We start from the raw sequence: 20,184 nt of genomic DNA, 5'->3' as shown, positions 1-20,184 counted from the left end.
CTTCTTATGCTAAATATGTTCCGAAAGTGTTACATTTTAATGGCGAAAGACAACGGGGATTTGTCTACTCTGTCTACATGTACATATGCAATGTAATTATCAGCTGCATTCACCAAATTAATCTACAGGGGATGGCACTGCACTGTCATTGCTGCCGGAAACAGATCACAGACGATCACAGATCACAGACGTACTTACAGACTGCCCGGCAAAGTATTGTATAACAACAGAGATGTATCACTTCTTGTCACATCAAAACTGCTGACTTTACTATATGTGTTCTGGGATCTACTTTTCCACAACTCAAAATGTCACTCACTTTATTTATACCTCCACCACACCTCCTAGTGTCACAATATAGATAAACGGCCGGTGAAAGCCAGCGATTATTCAGTGGACACAGTGTACGTATTCACTCAAACACATAAATATGAAATACATATATGAACTTTCTCCGATTATTTAAGTTGTACTAATTTATAATTTAAAACTATAAATATTGTGGATTATGTTTATAACAACGTTAATGACGAGTATTATCAGTCTATGGTTATTATTGTTGTTGTTATTGCTGCTGCTTTTGTTATTCATATTGTTGTTAATTAACAAAAACAAATAAGTACTGCATAAGTTGACTGTGATGACAGCTTAGTAAGACTTAACGGCATGTGAACAACAGACACTTCCACCTTGTGATGAAGTTCTGCCACTGCATCGGTTGTATTTATTGACAGAGAGATTTAATTACTAGCAATGATGGTTTTGTGAAAAGGAGCACTAAGAGTTTAAGGTGAGAAACACAGAAACATGCATCATCTGATGAAATCCTCTTACAGTTATTAGTTTCATGTTCATACCCTGTATACGATTACACAGATCTACCCAGGTAAATAGGAAGTATGTTCTTGTAGAAATTAAAAGTAATTGCTAAACATATTTCATGTCCTATAATCACTCTTAAAACCTATGGACACATAAAAAAGTATCAAATCATTACTACGGTGTGTATAATGTATACAATTGATTCTGTATGACAATTTATAGCAATTAGCACTCAGCTGTTACAAAAGTTGTTAATATGCAGTTTGTCTTACTGCATATAGCTGGATGCTTAATGACTGTAAGATGTGTCTGCATGACATGTGTCAGATGAAGCTTTTCTCCAAATCCTGAGCAGAGATGGTCTGCAGGGGAGGAGCGTGAGAGACGGAGAGGGGGGGGAAGGGAACCGCTGGCAGCAGATGGGACTGAGGAGTGGGCAGCGCGATGATGGAGGGGGCGTGGGAGATGGAGCCGTACCCAGCCCTCCACATCCCCTTCTCACTATCCATCGCCACGGCATAGCCAGGGAAGAAGGAGGCAGAGGACTCTGCAAGGTCAAGCGTCATCTCTGGGGAGGAGGAGAGGGGGGTCAGCGGCAATGCAGCCCGCATATCACATTTCTGCATCCTCTGAGGACGCTCTGCGGCTCATGCAACAGCGAGCCAATGATACGCCGTATTTGCTAGCACATTGCTGTTGTTTTCATATTGCATCAAATGCAAGTGCGCTTAACTGGCATCCCGTCCAGGGGGAACCCCAGCCTTTGCCCTGTGCTGCCTGGGAGGTACTCCAAGCCATGACTCAGTCCTGACAAGGACAAGTGGTTGGAAGATGGATGGATGGATGGATGGAAGTTACTAGTAATACTGATATATGTTTTGAAATTACACTAATAACCTGTTGTCAAGCATCATTAGGATATTTACACATATCCTGGATGGCAGTGAGCTTTCTAGTGTGTGAATAGCTTGTCTCCATTTGACCAAACATTTTAGTCATAGATAATCCAAAATATCACACACACACACACAACCAGTACAGGATATAATACTGGTATACCTGTGTCATCCTGCAGCTGAGTGTGTGAGTACGGGTTCTTGTTGTAGAACTGGCTGTAGATGCAGTAGACCATTGCCATCAGAGTTAAGGTTCCCAAAGCGGCGGCTAAGAAGATGCCCAGCTTGCTGTCTTTACCCAGGCGAGCATCTGCCCAGTAAAAGCAGAGGAACACCAGTGAGTGCGCTTCGGCAATACCCATGTGAGTCAGGCACTGCCTCAGTACAGTGATGGGGCTTATGGGCACAGAGGGCTCAGTGTATGGACTGTCCAGCTAATATTCTTTGAAATATTTTATCTGTGATTAGAATTGCTCATTATACATCCACATTAACATGCGTGAGCCAGTAATCCCTTGGTTTGTCTTCATTTTAAATGTTACAAAGCAAATAATTACTTTGTCACCACCATGTCTCCCTCTGTAAGAGGTGAATGTCACTCTATTAGTGTTTCCCAATCCAGTCCTCGGGGACCCCAGACGGTTCATGTTTTTGCTCCAGGAAGACTGGGCTGAGAATCTGCATTACATTTCATTATACATTATTGTAATTTTCAGCTTTTCCCTAATTATACTACCCAGTACTAGATACAGTAAATAAAAATCAACATTAACTCATGTGTGAATTATACGATAAATGCAGGCTGCTCCTATTACCGTCACTGAGCTATGCTCGTCGCTGCGTTTCAATGGGCGGTTTCACCTTACAGTGTTTTTCTTGTGTTATGTGCGTCTCCTCCTCTTCTTCATAGCGGCCTTCCGCAGGGATGGAGGCCAGTGGCCTGGCTCCTGGATCTGCTTGAACCAGAGGGGCCGGGGCATGGTCCAGCTGCCCGGAGCTAGAGCTCTGAGACAGGCAGGAGTGGACAGCCAAGCACACACTGAGGACCAGGAGGGAGGCCATTGCTGTGTCCTACTGTACAGCAAGGGGAGAAAACAAGAATATTACCAGTGATGGCTGTCAACATCCTTAGTCCATTAAGTTACAGGTACAGGTTAAGACCCATTACATGCTCAGTGTGGCTCAGTGGATTAGGACTTTGTGCCTTTGACTGGATGGTTGCTGGTTCAAATCCCATAAGTGACAGAGTGATGTCACTGTTGAGACCTTGAGCAAGGCCCTTAACCCCAATTGCTCCTAAATCTGGCTAATTCTGCTTTCAGAAGTGTAATTTGCTTTGGATTATAGCATCTGCTACATAAATGGACTTTTTTATGTGCACAAATGTGAGGCTTTAAGTTGCAGTATCACAGATTTATATTTCAATTATTTTTTAACTTATTATTATAGAAATCTTTGTAACCAGATAATCCATGTCCACAAACTACTTTAAAACTGAAAGGTTTCTGTGCTTGGCTGAATAGTTCAGTTCTTCTTGTGCTTTGACTGGTTTGTTTCCTTGATTGAAAGACTCCAGGTGTTTGACATTAACATTAGTGACACATGCATGATTATAGGAGACTGACCAATCAGCACACAGCAAGTGAAATCCAGGGCATTTTAATTGAAATGGCAGTTTGTAAATCTTCTCCTAGTTCAAAGTGTATTCCCTAACATGGATTATCTCACCTAACGTTGTGAGCATGAAAAGCTGAATAAGAGATCGGTCATTTGCATGTGTGTGGGAGTATTGTGGGGGGGATAAAAGGGGTAAACAAATCAGTCCAGAAACGCATACTCTTTATGGAAAACAACAGTGACAGTACGACTGCTTCCTAATTACTAAACAGGGACGGATTAAAAACACAAGCATCAATGGCCGTCTTTGTATCTGTCATCGAGGCCGATATTTAACAGCGATGCTCCCCCGTCACCCAATTGTTATAAAGAGAGTGACGCCCTCGACGGCATGGAACATGAAGTCAGTCACGCGAGTGAGAAAGCAGGGCGCAGCACAGGGGAACAGCCACAGGGGAGCAGACACAGGGGAACAGCCACAGGGGAGCAGACACAGGGGAGCAGACACAGGGGAACAGCCACAGGGGAGCAGGCACAGGGGAGCAGACACAGGGGAGCAGGCACAGGGGAGCAGACACAGGGGAGCAGACACAGGGGAACAGCCACAGGGGAGCGACACAGGGGAACAGCCACAGGGGAGCAGACACAGGGGAACAGCCACAGGGGAGCAGACACAGGGGAGCAGACACAGGGGAGCAGACACAGGGGAACAGCCACAGGGGAGCAGGCACAGGGGAGCAGACACAGGGGAGCAGACACAGGGGAACAGCCACAGGGGAGCGACACAGGGGAACAGCCACAGGGGAGCAGCACAGGGGAGCAGACACAGGGGAGCAGCACAGGGGAGCAGACACAGGGGAGCAGACACAGCTGCTTCTGAGCTTCACTCCTCAGTAGTTCCTGCCTCTGCTATTAAGCTGAGCTTATTTCCTGTACTGCAAAAGCTCTGGTCTAATGAAGGCAACCTGCCAAATCTCTGATTCATACCAAATCTCCCAAATAAGGATCAAAGCAGCAAATCTTCAGTATAACATTTTTTTTCAAATAAGAAATGATGTATCTATGTGCTGCAACCGTTTGCCATAAAAAGGCCCTTTATTGTCCAGGTAAACCTTAAGAAGCACCTGCTGAGCCCTAGAACATTTTTCTCAATATATTTTAATCTTATTTCACACTCTTTCAGCAATTAATATCTATCAAGCAGCATGAACATTGAAAGTGCACTTTCTTTGAAGATAACCACCTATTTTCCTTAATCTAATTGTCTGTATTTTGGTCAAATTGCAGCCAAGTTCCTCAGTTCATCTACATCTCTGCTTTGTTTTTTCACCTTTGATTTTTATCACCCCTCCCTCTACAGTTACGAAGCTCTGTTACAACATTTCACCCATTTTCCTCATTAACACTCCGGTTATAGCCGTACTCACGGTTCTCCTCCTTCGTCTTTAGCTGCGTGATCTCCTGCTCTCTGCGCCGCTCAGCACCTGAGTCTACGCCTGCTTCCTGGAACCCTGCAGTCACCGTCACCAACGTGCCTGTTGCTGTCTCTCAGTCCCAGGGTGGAAACGCTACCAAGACAACATCTCCCTGGGCATTAATCTATGCAAACAATGCGAGAACATTCTATGTGAAGCCCATATTGCAAGAAAGACGTTGTATATATTTATATTAAATTAAGCATTTTAATACTATTCAAATGTTCATGAATGGTATAACGAAAACATTTTTAGCATGTATCCCTCTGTCTACCATAACAGAGGAATAGCAAATCTGGAGCCTATTCCAGGATAGACAAGGCAAGGAAATACCCCACAAAGCAGGTACAGAACCAGGGCCAGAACTGGGTCCCACATGTGTGAGGCTGCAGTCCTGCCCACTGAACTACCACACAGTACACATACAAATTTTATTCTTCCATCCATCTTGTACAGTCTATATGTAAACTATAGTATATATGTAAACTCTGATTTCACCTCTGCGTGGTGCACACCTCCTAAAACAGAGTAGAGCTGGCTTGCTGATGCCCTTAGGAGTACTTCAGCCCTCTTCAGTTCCAGCTCAAAACAACTATGTGATGTAGGGTGCAGCTAGAATTGTGGTGACGCCCATAGGGCGCTGCCTGTGCTGGGGCCGCCCCCGAGTATGAATGACTATATAAACCGAATGCATATTAACAAAGCTATCAATAAGTACATGATTTCAGATTTACCATGACATCCACTTATCAAATGCAGGCCTGCAGGGATCCTGGAGCCTCTCCCAAGCAGCAAAGGTTACATGTGGAGGTAGACAGTTCAGGTACAGAAAGTACAAATCCAGACCAAGATTTTGTTTCAACCAACCAGTTCAGTACAGCATACTCAATTGGTTGGTTGAAACAAAATCTTGGTCTGGATTTTTACTTTCTGGATCTGAACTATCCACCTCTGGTTACACTGAAGGGGTATATCTGGGTCAGGATCCCACTGCATCACAGGCAACATACACATTCACCCACCCAACCACACACTACAGACAATACAGAGATGCCTCTTTGGAGTGTAGGAAGAACCCAGGGAACCTGAAGGAAACCCATAATTTGGGAAGAACTTGCATATTCCACACACACACACACACGCACACACCAGGGGAGTCACCAAAACAACTTTTTAATGGAAAAGAAAAACAGGAAGAAAAGCAAATACATAAACACAATTTGCTAAGGAGTTCATGAGTGAGGTATTTGTACGGTTCACCACTATGCGTTAATGTCTGCTGTATGTTTATAATCCAACTGAAACTGCATTTCACTGTAAAAAAAATCCTGGCTTAGTGCAAACTCTACAAAAAAGGAACATTGTGTCAAATGGGTCTTGATAAAAAGGGAAGTGAGCTATTCATAGGAGCTACACAAAAGTGGGAAGAGACTGTGAATGTTTAACACACAATACTTTGTAGTTTTGAGAGGAATATGCTGTATTTCTCCATAAACCTCCAAGGTTGAGAACAGCAAGCTGGTCTGACTGGATGGCAGGCTGACTTTTACACATACATGTATACTAATATGCCAGAATGTTCTTTTGTGTTTAGCACCTCTGCTCCTTTAATCCAGTGGGTCTCCCCCAATCCACAGCCGCCTAGCTAGCCTATGTTTCTCGTCTTCCACCAGGAACACACCTAACTTCACTTGTCAGCTGATTATAAAAGCCTCGATTGCCTCCTGGCCTGGGCACAGAGGAGGTGGACTAAACCAAGAATGCCGATTCTCGGAGGAAGGGGGATATCTGGCAAGTGGGTCTTGAATCACTGAACTAGACTGATAGGATGCTGACAAAGAATGATTAGTGAAATTACACTCTCTGGTCCTGCTGATCTTCATTAAAAAAAAATAAAAACTTTGACCATAATTTTGTGAAAACATAAATATCCTATTATCACATTGAAGAAAGTCATCATTAATAATTCTCCAGATGTATTACTATTGGAACCTTCTTTGTCTGAACTGTTTCTCTGTGTCAGTATTTAGGCAATGATGCTGCTATCCTGCCATATCCAGTCTAATACTTTCCTCTCATCCAGTTTTCATCAGTGCACAAATCAGCATTGTTCCTAATCTCTGTGTCAGCAGTGTATCAGTTTCCAGCCACTCCATGTCAGCTGTGTTTCTTCTCCCAGTTCCTTAGTGTCAGCAGTTGCATTATGGGTAATCTGTCTACACCCATACGTTTGTGCAGATGTGGACGACGCACTCCGACATGACAGACGACATACAGTGAAAACACCAATGACGCTCGTCCTTGATCTCAGTCCAAAGTTTCCTTTCGTACACAGCGATGCCTCTTCAGCTGATAGGAGTAGGTGAAGTGCTGCAAGCAAAGGGAGCAGAAGTAAGGCCGCAGGCCAGTGTGGATGCGCTCGTGCGTTTTTAGCGCCCCCAGCTGGTTAAACTGCTTCCCACACATCGTGCACACATAAGGGGTCTCTCCTGTGTGAGTGCGCCAGTGCTTCTTAAGGGTCCCCGAGCGCCCGAAACACTTGCCACACTGGGAGCACTGGTAAGGCCGTTCGCCGGTGTGCGTTCGCTGATGGGTCTTTAGGTCACCGAGCTGGGTGAAGGGCTTGTCGCACTGGTCGCAGTGGTAGGGTACCTGGCCGCTGTGGATCTTCATGTGGGTTTTCAAATAGCGGGCCGTTTTGAATGTTTTATGGCAGCTGGGGCAAGAGTGCGATTGGCGGAAGGCTAAAGACCGGGGAGAGTCAGCATCCTCCTTCCCGTCCTCCTCATTTTCCTCGTTTCTGACCGCATGTCCTAGGGAATCGTGCAAGGACTGGTGCTGGCGGAGACGGTCCAGGCAGGGGAAGCTGAGGCCACATTCAGTGCACAAGTACAAGGTTTCGCCCTCCTCCCCTTCCGTCGTCTCCTCCACCTTGATTCGGTGGGTTCGGTCCTGGTGGTGGCTGAGGGACTCCAATGATGGGAAGCTTTGACCACAATCACAAAGTACAGAGCTGCCTTCTTCATGCGAGAGCTCCTCTCCCACGTCCCCCCGCTGTTCCCCTTCCTCTGCATCTCTATAGTGAATGCCGGATGGCGTGGCATTTCTCTCAGTCTCTTTCCTCCCAGCCTGAGTTCCAGAAGACTGTGCAATGTCTGGGGGTGTCACTTGGCTAGGAATGGTCTTCGTTATTGTCTTGGAACAGCAGTGGGATGGAATCAAAGACGACCCTGAGTTGGAGGCAGGAGGTGTCTGAGGCCTATTATCAATAAGTTCATCCGACGTTGTCAAACTAGTTTTGCTGCAGGCTGACCCATCAGGGTCCACGACTTGTGAATGACACCCAGAGTGACCAAGGAAGTGGCCGGGAGAGGACACGGGGACTTTATGGGAAGACGGCAGGCCTGAGAGGCCAGCAGGGGAGGGGGGCGGTTTTTTGGTAGAGATGCCTTGACCGTGCAGCAGTTCTAGGTATTGTTTCCGGTGTGAACGCTTGAAGTGTTTCTCCAAGTAGTGAGAGGCAGTAAAGCAAATGTCACAGTAAGAGCAGGGGTATGACACAGGAAGATCAGAAGGCACATCTGCAGGGGAAAGCAGGAGAGAGGACCATGGCTATATCTCCACCCAGAAAAACACAAGAAAACACACAGGCAACACAGAGAGGTCAACCTTTTACAGACATATACAGCATAAATCCTACACTGACCATATTTTTTATTGGCAGAGCATGATGGTGCTTTGCAGGTAGAAGCTGATAATAGTGATGTAACAGGATGGTCAGAGGTCTCTTCTTTCACCATTAACTTGTGAGGCTGGTCTTCTACATCTGAAACACACAGACATATTGGTTAATGGCCCAACCCAGGACATGCTTGTGCACTTATGAGAACAGATGGTTCCACACTGTTAATTAAGCAACTAACATCCCATAATATTTGGGATCGCATATATCACTTGCTTATCAGTTAGACTACTGAGATGAATATAATGGCACTTTTCCACTGCCACAAGGAACCAAGCCGTACCTGACCTATACCACAAACTGACAGTTTTCCACTACAAAGTGTGCGTGTCGTACCCGACCTGTACCTGTGCTGACACAGCCATGCTTCTAGCAGAGCCGAATGCATGACCAAACTGAGTTGATGTTTGCATAACATGGTAATTTTCACAGACGTGCTAGCACACGAATAATATATTATTTTATTATTACTTTTATTATCATTATTATTATTATTGTACATAGTAAATCATGATGCATACCGTATGAACAGTAATAAGCACCTCTCTGGTTCTGCGGTACATCACTGTCGCTCTCCAAACTCGGCAAAACCTTTACCAAGCTGACCCATCTGCACTGTAAAACCCAAGCGTGCTAGAACCATGTGGTAACTAGTCTCTATGTGGTACGGCGCAAGTACAGCTCGGTTCCTGTATGCCAGTGGAAAAGTGCCATAAGAGAACTTCGTAACCTTGACAGTGCAATTGTTTGGTAAAAGTTCAGATGACAACATTGCTCAATTTAATGATGTTTCACAAGGAACAGTGGCTATGGTGATGTTTCTGTGTATGTCTGAGAGGAAAGAAACAGGCAACTCTAAGGATGCCTTTCCAACACACCAGGTACCGTACTTCAAGGTGTTGTGTTGGTTTTCCACTTGTGTAAAAACTGGTACCAGTGCCGAAATGACATCACAACACAAGACGGGGTATTGTGTGCTGAGTTTGAAAAATGGATGTAGTACATTATTGGGCTGGCTGATGTGTGATATTAATACAGCATGCGATGTTTATGCACATGCAATTCTTACACTGCTAATCAGATAGATTAAGACCAGGCTTTTTACTTTCAGTTCTGTAGGGACATTATAGCACAGGGGGTTAAAGTTTCGCTAAAAAATCTTTATCCTGTCATACAAAAAAAAAAAAACTTTAGCTAGCTTTGCAATTATAATTATTATTCCTTTTATAGATTATCCAATATATGTTTATTAACCAGTATAAAGTTTACATTTGCTGCTTTTGCATTAGTGCTGCATGCATTCTCTGAGACAATCATAATCATCCTTGCTGTTTAAATCACTGAGGGTTTGTAAGAAATGGGTTTGTAAGAAATGTTATAATTTAATAATTATTTATAATTATTATTACATAATAATCTAATTATATAATTATTTATTTGTTAAAATACAAATGAAAATACATATAATTATAATAATGATTTAATTCAGAAGCTGAATATCACTATTTTTATACGATTTTCTTGTGATAATGAAATAATTTTCTTGAGATCAAAAACATGAACATTGTTTTCTCGTGATAATGGAATAAGAGAAGTTGAGAAAAAGAATGCCATTTTCTCATGATAACAGAATAATTTTCTTGGGAATTCAAGAAGCAAACATTGTTTTTTTTTCTCCATGATAATCATTTGGCAGCATGACAGCAGAGAATACATGTTTTAACGGGACTGTAGCTTCTGAGGAATTCAATTTACACTGAAGAAGTAAAGTTAGCATTTGATACTTTAACATCATAGCCATTATTTCATTCCAGATGCAGTTTGCAGAGCATGTGGTGCTGTGCATCTATACATGATTGTGTACAGTACGAAATAGTGTTTCCCAGGATCATTGTACAACATAGAAATTGGACATACGTAGTGTAATAATGCAAGCATAAAGTCATTTCAACATGCACAGAGCCTAAATTAAATAAAAATGTGACATGCTGATTAATGTATGAAATAGAATAAATCCACCAATGTCACACAGTGACTGTAATATACAAAATGTTCAGCTATATTGTATCGGGTTGTGAATCACGGTTTTATAAAATGAGACTTTAATGGTATACCTGTTATGATAACTGAACATGTACACATTTGGACTGACACTGTGACCATACTGCTATGCCAAGCAGACCCGCCACTCCACCACACCTTTAACGAGCTCTTCCTCCACCTCTTCTCTTCGAATCAGGTGGCTTCCATCCTCTGATATCACCCATCTTTTCACTGCATCCCCTGCCATCACTGAAAGAAAAAGTACACAGGCAATAAGGCTAGGAACACACAGTAAAGAACAATACCGGGGCAAATAGCAGACTGCAGTTTCCAAAAAATGTGCGCTTTGCAGTACTTTACTGCCATAGTAATAACACGGCTGAGTAACGAAGGTATTAAAACTAGATATAAAAGTAGGTATGAAACATTACGCTAAATTTCCAACTGGGAATTTCCAGTTTAAACAGAGACATTATAAATGTCGGTTTCAAGAAAAACATCGACAACTAATCTGGTCTGTATAACTCACCAGCATATCTACTGGCCAACCAGTGATACGGTACTGCTGCTACGTTTTAGGCAGACACATATATCCCGGAAAGTAAGGAAGACCAGCTCAACTGTCAGAAATCCTAACCACTGAGCCCACAGTGGGATCATTTTCGTTATGGCAGGGCAAGGCGTGCGTTTGTGTCGCTAGCTTTAGCAGACAAAAGCCAGTGACATAGCGGGCGATGCCGCTTTACGGGACGCTATTCCGCAACACATCAATATGTCATTCACTTAACTGGTGTGCTTTAAGATGATCAGCTTCGTTATTCTTAAATTGATCCTCGAAATGGTCTAGCCTTGTCTGATAACAAGCAGAAATCGGTCACCGTTTACATACAGCGGGATTATCTTTAAAATGACAGCCATTGCAGAGTTGCAGCGGCGCGTTTAGCTGGCTACTGCCAGAAAACGACAGGATAGCTAGTTATAAAAAATCCACTATTTACTGCTGGATAGTGCTGAAAAACAATACATAAAAATGCTTGCTAGCGACCAGAATTGAACAAGCAGTCAGTCCTGTGTTTAAAATCAGAGACGCCAGTGGTACCACAAAAAAATCCTCTGACTCCAATATTTATGTCTGCTTTAAAAAACACGAATAAATTTCCTTTCTGTCTTATCCGAAACAGCCATGCGTCGCGATGTTGCAACGTGGTTAAACTAGTTGCAAGTTATGTTATCGTATCGCTGAAATGCACAGCAAACAAAAGGCTGCATTTATTTCCCCCTTAACTTCACCTCTTTCGCCTACCGTGACCCCAGCACGGCTCGCCTGTTTCTCCACGGCGATTGGCTACGCTTCGCACGTGTCGCCACGCCCTCTACACTCAGACAAGCCCATCAGCCAATTGGAGAGCAGTTTCAGCCATCCCGCTCCCCCGTCTCGGTTTTGTGTGGATGTTACTTCTCGTTTGGTGTTTCTTTTTTTGCGATTTCTTAAGCCGAGTGTAACATTTTATTTATGGTTAGTCATTAAATTATTAAATTGTTTTTCGTTAAATGATTTCGGAAGGCCTGCAGTAACAAACTTAATAGTGTTTTTATGGGCATTTTTAATTTCTGACTTTGGTCCACGATCACACCTTTTTAAAAACACTGGATTAATTTCCTCTCCCAAGGAAGAACAATATTTACGTTGTAAACCAGGGGTTCTCAATCTGGGGTCCGTGACCCACGGAGATGTTTAGTAAACTGAGGAAATGCCAGTATTCCCATTCAATTTTCCCTTCAATTAATTTTTATAAAGCACCTTTCACAACACAGTGGCCTCAAGGCACTTGAGTGTGTGGCAATACATTATTACATCATTTATACAAAATGGTGCATGAAACGGGGAACAAGGAAAGAAATAAAGCCAGACAAGACAAATGAGGAGAGGAACCAAAAACTCCTGAGTAAGAAGAAAAAACACCTGTGGGGGCCCAAGGTTGACTGGCTGGCCAACACCCGAAAAAAATGAGCCCGCATTAATAAAAACAGGGTATAAACTGTGAGCGAATTCTCCAGACGAATCTCTGTAAGCTGCCAGATCACAGGCCACACCCACGATGTCACACTTCCATGGGACTCTCGCTTCCAGCATCATCCACCTCGGGGCAGCGTCCTGGTGTGTGGAGAAGAAAACACTGAACATGGGTGGTCAGAACAGCAGACCATGAGGATGTGTACAGATGTGTACAGCAACAGCTACAGTCAGTTTTAAGATGTGGGTAAGCAAGACTGAAGTAATGGTCATCAGTGGAGATTTATAACTTGAGACCTACAGACCAATTCGGAGTGGATGTCACAGTAACCTGACTGCAGCTACACATGCATCAGAGGAAACGTGTAGAGGGAAATGCCAGATCCTCGGAATAAGACAAAAATGTCTTCTTGTGGCCTGGAGATAAATGAATGAATGAATGAATGAATGAATGAAAGCTACATTTATATAGCACTTTTTCAAACACCAAAAGCGCTTTAAATGTCTTTCCACATGCAGGCCCCTGATGCTGCCTCTGTCTGTCTTTTCCATCCTGACATACAGCTCACCCTTAAAAAGCTGTCCAGCTGCATGCCTGCAGCACAACCTGTGACGATTAGCCTACATTTGAGCATAAATATAATGTGAATAATAGATCTAGATAGTAATCACATATGCAATTCATAGAGGGCATACTGTATTAGCCCTGCGGTTACAGCATGAAATAATGAGAATAACTTTTTTACATACACCTAGATAGTAGTACGAGCTGTAGTTATAGTGATTTACAATGAAAAAGAGTTACTTAGCCAGGCGTGCATATGCAGTTCGCTGTCAGTATGTAGTTGTTTGACTTGTTAATAATAGCCCACATTAGGGTGGGGTGAAAAAATCTAAATTTCCAATAGCAATTTCCAATAATGCGGAAAAGTTGCCACTGGACCTCGTTATTAAATGTGCAAAATATCTTTGAAATAGGTTAATATTTTCAGGTTCCGCAACTTGTCTGTTATCAGACAAGGCTAGACCATTTCGAGGATCAATTTAAGAATAACGAAGCTGATCATCTTAAAGCACACCAGTTAAGTGAATGACATATTGATGTGTTGCGGAATAGCGTCCCGTAAAGCGGCATCGCCCGCTATGTCACTGGCTTTTGTCTGCTAAAGCTAGCGACACAAACGCACGCCTTGCCCTGCCATAACGAAAATGATCCCACTGTGGGCTCAGTGGTTAGGATTTCTGACAGTTGAGCTGGTCTTCCTTACTTTCCGGGATATATGTGTCTGCCTAAAACGTAGCAGCAGTACCGTATCACTGGTTGGCCAGTAGATATGCTGGTGAGTTATACAGACCAGATTAGTTGTCGATGTTTTTCTTGAAACCGACATTTATAATGTCTCTGTTTAAACTGGAAATTCCCAGTTCGAAGTTTTCACCTGTTACATCAATGGGCAATATACTGTACACTATCCATTATCTATACTCATCGGCGTTGTGTTTGTGCACTTTCACAACATGATAATCACTACAAAATACCAACGTTCAGATAACACAGATTTTTACTGGGTACTGATAATGGATAGTGTGTATTGCCAGTATGTCAGTGTAAGCATGCTCCTGTGGTATAGATAATGGATAGTGTGTATTGCCAGTATGTCAGTGTAAACATGCTCCTGTTGTATAGATAATGGATAGTGTGTATTGCCAGTATGTCAGTGTAAGCATGCTCCTGTTGTATAGATAATGGATAGTGTGTATTGCCAGTATGTCAGTGTAAGCATGCTCCTGTGGTATAGATAATGGATAGTGTGTATTGCCAGTATGTCAGTGTAAGCATGCTCCTGTTGTATAGATAATGGATAGTGTGTATTGCCAGTATGTCAGTGTAAGCATGCTCCTGTGGTATAGATAATGGATAGTGTGTATTGCCAGTATGTCAGTGTAAGCATGCTCCTGTTGTATAGATAATGGATAGTGTGTATTGCCAGTATGTCAGTGTAAGCATGCTCCTGTGGTATAGATAATGGATAGTGTGTATTGCCAGTATGTCAGTGTAAACATGCTCCTGTTGTATAGATAATGGATAGTGTGTATTTCCAGTATGTCAGTGTAAGCATGCTCCTGTTGTATAGATAATGGATAGTGTGTATTGCCAGTATGTCAGTGTAAACATGCTCCTGTTGTATAGATAATGGATAGTGTGTATTGCCAGTATGTCAGTGTAAGCATGCTCCTGTTGTATAGATAATGGATAGTGTGTATTGCCAGTATGTCAGTGTAAGCATGCTCCTGTGGTATAGATAATGGATAGTGTGTATTGCCAGTATGTCAGTGTAAGCATGCTCCTGTGGTATAGATAATGGATAGTGTGTATTGCCAGTATGTCAGTGTAAGCATGCTCCTGTGGTATAGATAATGGATAGTGTGTATTGCCAGTATGTCAGTGTAAACATGCTCCTGTTGTATAGATAATGGATAGTGTGTATTTCCAGTATGTCAGTGTAAGCATGCTCCTGTTGTATAGATAATGGACAGTGTGTATTGCCAGTATGTCAGTGTAAACATGCTCCTGTTGTATAGATAATGGATAGTGTGTATTGCCAGTATGTCAGTGTAAACATGCTCCTGTTGTATAGATAATGGATAGTGTGTATTGCCAGTATGTCAGTGTAAACATGCTCCTGTTGTATAGATAATGGATAGTGTGTATTGCCAGTATGTCAGTGTAAGCATGCTCCTGTGGTATAGATAATGGATAGTGTGTATTGCCAGTATGTCAGTGTAAGCATGCTCCTGTGGTATAGATAATGGATAGTGTGTATTGCCAGTATGTCAGTGTAAACATGCTCCTGTTGTATAGATAATGGATAGTGTGTATTTCCAGTATGTCAGTGTAAGCATGCTCCTGTTGTATAGATAATGGACAGTGTGTATTGCCAGTATGTCAGTGTAAACATGCTCCTGTTGTATAGATAATGGATAGTGTGTATTGCCAGTATGGCAGTGTAAACATGCTCCTGTTGTATAGATAATGGATAGTGTGTATTGCCAGTATGTCAGTGTAAGCATGCTCCTGTTGTATAGATAATGGATAGTGTGTATTGCCAGTATGTCAGTGTAAGCATGCTCCTGTTGTATAGATAATGGATAGTGTATATTGCCAGTATGTCAGTGTAAGCATGCTCCTGTTGTATAGATAATGGATAGTGTGTATTGCCAGTATGTCAGTGTAAGCATGCTCCTGTTGTATAGATAATGGATAGTGTGTATTGCCAGTATGTCAGTGTAAACATGCTCCTGTTGTATAGATAATGGATAGTGTATATTGCCAGTATGTCAGTGTAAGCATGCTCCTGTTGTATAGATAATGGATAGTGTGTATTGCCAGTATGTCAGTGTAAGCATGCTCCTGTTGTATAGATAATGGATAGTGTGTATTGCCAGTATGTCAGTGTAAACATGCTCCTGTTGTATAGATAATGGATAGTGTATATTGCCAGTATGTCAGTGTAAGCATGCTCCTGTTGTATAGATAATGGACAGTGTGTATTGCCAGTATGTCAGTGTAAGCATGCTCCTGTTGTATAGATAATGGATAGTGTGTATTGCCAGTATGTCAGTGTAAGCATGCTCCTGTGGTATAGATAATGGATAGTGTGTATTGCCAGTATGTCAGTGTAAGCATGCTCCTGTTGTATAGATAATGGATAGTGTGTATTGCCAGTATGTCAGTGTAAACATGCTCCTGTTGTATAGATAATGGATAGTGTGTATTGCCAGTATGTCAGTGTAAACATGCTCCTGTTGTATAGATAATGGATAGTGTGTATTGCCAGTATGTCAGTGTAAGCATGCTCCTGTTGTATAGATAATGGATAGTGTGTATTGCCAGTATGTCAGTGTAAGCATGCTCCTGTTGTATAGATAATGGATAGTGTGTATTGCCAGTATGTCAGTGTAAGCATGCTCCTGTTGTATAGATAATGGATAGTGTGTATTGCCAGTATGTCAGTGTAAACATGCTCCTGTTGTATAGATAATGGATAGTGTGTATTGCCAGTATGTCAGTGTAAGCATGCTCCTGTTGTATAGATAATGGATAGTGTGTATTGCCAGTATGTCAGTGTAAGCATGCTCCTGTTGTATAGATAATGGATAGTGTGTATTGCCAGTATGTCAGTGTAAGCATGCTCCTGTTGTATAGATAATGGATAGTGTGTATTGCCAGTATGTCAGTGTAAGCATGCTCCTGTTGTATAGATAATGGATAGTGTATATTGCCAGTATGTCAGTGTAAGCATGCTCCTGTTGTATAGATAATGGATAGTGTATATTGCCAGTATGTCAGTGTAAGCATGCTCCTGTTGTATAGATAATGGATAGTGTGTATTGCCAGTATGTCAGTGTAAGCATGCTCCTGTGGTATAGATAATGGATAGTGTGTATTGCCAGTATGTCAGTGTAAGCATGCTCCTGTTGTATAGATAATGGATAGTGTGTATTGCCAGTATGTCAGTGTAAACATGCTCCTGTTGTATAGATAATGGATAGTGTATATTGCCAGTATGTCAGTGTAGCGTGGATCTGCCCATTGAGGTGACAGGTGAAAACTGCGATCGCGTTGCGGAACCTGAAAATATTAACCTATTTCAAAGATATTTTGCACGTTTAATAACGAGGTCCAGTGACAACTTTTCCGCACTATTGGAAATTGCTATTGGAAATTTAGATTTTTTTCACCCCACCCTAGCCCACATCTTATATAGTTGGGTTTTATATCCTTGCATCTATGCAGTACATTAGTCCATAATACACAAAAAATCATTAGAGAAATGTTTAAATGGCTTTTCTTTCGTATAGACACTAGGTTTTCTACACGATACACGAAGGTGTCTCATCACTGTAACTCTGGCCATTTATTTGGATCCTTGACCCACTGACCTGACAGGGAGTACAGGTCAGGAAAACAATACATAAAAATACCTTTCGCTTATTAGTGTAAGATAAGCTGCATTCTGCTACTAAACCATTAAAATAATTAGAGAAGGTATTTTGATGATCTATTTTCTTATGTTGTAAATTTGATTTTGGCGCTCACACCTGTCACCATTACTGCAGAACAGTCACTTTCTTCCATCAGATAGGCTCCACCCACGAAACACATCATCGCTATTTACACACACAATTCTGCATCCCGAACATGAGTTGGCAGATGGTTTCATAATATAGGGACCCCGTAGCTGAAGGCTACAGTGCCAACTGTTATTTGTTACTGTACTGCTCACATTTACGTACTGCTCCAGTACTGCTTCAATGGAAGCTCAGCCAAGTCACACATACGCCTAGTCAACTCCACAACAGCATTGTACAGTATTTCACTTTAAGACAAAAGTCTCTGCTAAATGTAAGAAAATGCAAAAATACTTTATTTAAGCTGGCTTGCAAAAGTATTCAACTCCCATAAAGTTAGCAAATTAGCCTGAATTACAAATAATGCATGCACATACTCTCCCTATCAAATTCATAGTCATTCACAGTAATTTTTCATTATTTATAATTACTTGTAGGGAAATATTTTCTAGAAAATCAACAACTGAAAAACTGACTCAAAATGGGACACAGGATTTTTCTTTTCAATAAGGGCAGATCCTGTAAAATACAGGATAGATGTACCCCAGCCTCGTGCCCTGTGATGGACTGGCATCCCATACAGGGTGTCCCCCAGCCTCGTGCCCTGTGATGGACTGGCATCCCATACAGGGTGTACCCCAGCCTCGTGCCCTGTGATGGACTGGCATCCCATACAGGGTGTCCCCCAGCCTCGTGCCCTGTGATGGACTGGCATCCCATACAGGGTGTACCCCAGCCTCGTGCCCTGTGTGGCTTTGGATAGGCCTAAATGCCACCCTGACCAGCAAAAGTTGTTAGAAGATGGTTTTGATGGATATATAAACAAACAAACAAATAAATGTATATAAAGTTACTGTTTGCAGACTTTAGTTTTATATTTCACAATGAGATTCCCGTCAAAACTTGCTGCCAAGTTAAAGATTCAGTGCCTCCATATGCCACTGGATTCTGGACTCTCTCATTGGCACATCCCACCACATGCGGGTGAGAAACAATGGCCTTGCACCCTCATCCTAAGCACAAGCTCTGCATTGGCCAGTGCACTGAGCCCCTTGTGCACTGCGTACTCACACGTGCGTGGTTAGACACATCTCCAGTTATAAGATCAAGCTTGGTGATGATACCACCGTGCTGCATCAGACCACCAGTAACGATGAGTCAGACACAGGGAGGAAGTTCTGCTCCAGGCAGAGTGGTGGCAGTACAACAGCTTCTCCCTTAAGGTCAGCAAGACCAAGGAGCTTGTCATCAGTTTCAGAAGCACACCTTGTTCCCACATATATCAGCAGGGAAACTCTGCAGAAGACCAGCAGCTGACAGTTCCTGGCAGCTGCCAGCATGCAGCATATGCCTGCTGTAATCAAGAAGGCACCTAAGGTCTGAGCAAGATGCAGATGTTACCAGCAGCTGTCACAAATTTACACAGACGCACAATGGAATCAGTCCTTTCTGGACGTATGACAACATGTTTTGGGCTGAGGCCTGGAGAGTGAAGCTGAAGGTAATGAATACTGGGCCAGTATTCACCAATGGCTCCATCACCAGGAGACGTCTGCCTTCATTTCAGGGCTCTTTTACCACACACTGCTGAGAAAGACAGGTACCACAGCCTCCTTGCCTCTGGTAGACAGTATAGCAATTTCAGTACTAGAATCACATTGACTACATAGGACAAATGGCACATATCAAGATCTGGGATATATTAAACAGTTAGCTAACATTCAGTACTCACTGACGTATTAAATGCAAAAGAAATGGGCTATGTAGCCCTGTACGCTGCACGGCTCGATGCACTGTGCCGTGACACATTATTCCTATCCATAATGCTTCTACTATCTACCATTTGTGTCATCATAGCCCTTCTGTTGGTTTGTATCACGTGGGGTAGCCTTTGTTCGCATCTCGCATCAATGAGTTTTGGCTGCCCAACACCCAGTTACTCACTACAGCTGAGCATGTGGAACCCACAGGCTCTGCCTTTTCAGAGATGCTCAGACACAGTCAACTGACCATAATGATTTGGCCTTTGTCAATGTCACTCAGGTTTTTATATCTGCCCATTTCTTCTACATTCAACATGTCGAGTTCAAAATGTTTGCTTACTGTCTAATTCATCCCAGACCTTGACACCCACCATTGTTCTCAATCTGCCATCCAGCACAGGCTGGCATGGAGAACTGGCTCCTTGATAGACTTGATAGACTGGCTCCTTGATAGACCACAGTCTACACCTTGCTTTTAGACAGCAAGCCCACTCTTTTTCTATGTTATCATGCCTGGGGGGTTGGGCGCCCAGTTGACCTTGGACCCCCAGAAATTTTTTTCCTCCCTGCTTGGGAGTTTTTTGTTCCTCTCCTCTGTTGTAATCTGCCTTTCTTTCTTTCATTTCTTTGTCCTCCCTTTTCCCGGTTTTGAATTATTCTGCATAAATGTTGCAGGAAT

At 42.7% G+C, this 20,184-nt stretch overlaps 1 protein-coding gene across 1 annotated transcript; it reads right to left on the bottom strand.

Annotated features, from left to right (window-relative positions):
• Positions 1-5,967: 5,967 nt before the first annotated feature.
• Positions 5,968-11,936, bottom strand: LOC111847715 (uncharacterized). The gene is made up of 4 exons (XM_023819132.2): positions 11,886-11,936; positions 10,752-10,844; positions 8,517-8,636; positions 5,968-8,391 (listed from the first exon to the last, which is right to left on the bottom strand). Exons 2-4 carry the CDS (start codon positions 10,840-10,842, stop codon positions 7,118-7,120), a joined length of 1,485 nt encoding a protein of 494 aa, XP_023674900.2. The 5' UTR covers positions 10,843-10,844; positions 11,886-11,936; the 3' UTR covers positions 5,968-7,117.
• Between the last annotated feature and the right edge of the window lie 8,248 nt (positions 11,937-20,184).

Source organism: Paramormyrops kingsleyae, chromosome 5 (assembly GCF_048594095.1).
Source record: "Paramormyrops kingsleyae isolate MSU_618 chromosome 5, PKINGS_0.4, whole genome shotgun sequence".
Classification (NCBI taxonomy): domain Eukaryota; kingdom Metazoa; phylum Chordata; class Actinopteri; order Osteoglossiformes; family Mormyridae; genus Paramormyrops; species Paramormyrops kingsleyae.
The sequence above is the reverse complement of the archived record's forward strand: the minus strand, read 5'-3'. Positions and strand labels throughout refer to the sequence as shown.

Excerpts from the sequence above, each read along its gene's own strand:
- LOC111847715 (XM_023819132.2), bottom strand. The coding sequence starts at position 10,842 with ATGGCAGGGGATGCAGTGAAAAGATGGGTGATATCAGAGGATGGAAGC. Across the intron at positions 8,637-10,751 it reads GGAGGAAGAGCTCGTTAAAG|ATGTAGAAGACCAGCCTCAC; the intron begins GTGTGGTGGAGT and ends TGTGTGTTTCAG. Across the intron at positions 8,392-8,516 it reads CTCTGCCAATAAAAAATATG|ATGTGCCTTCTGATCTTCCT; the intron begins GTCAGTGTAGGA and ends TTTCCCCTGCAG.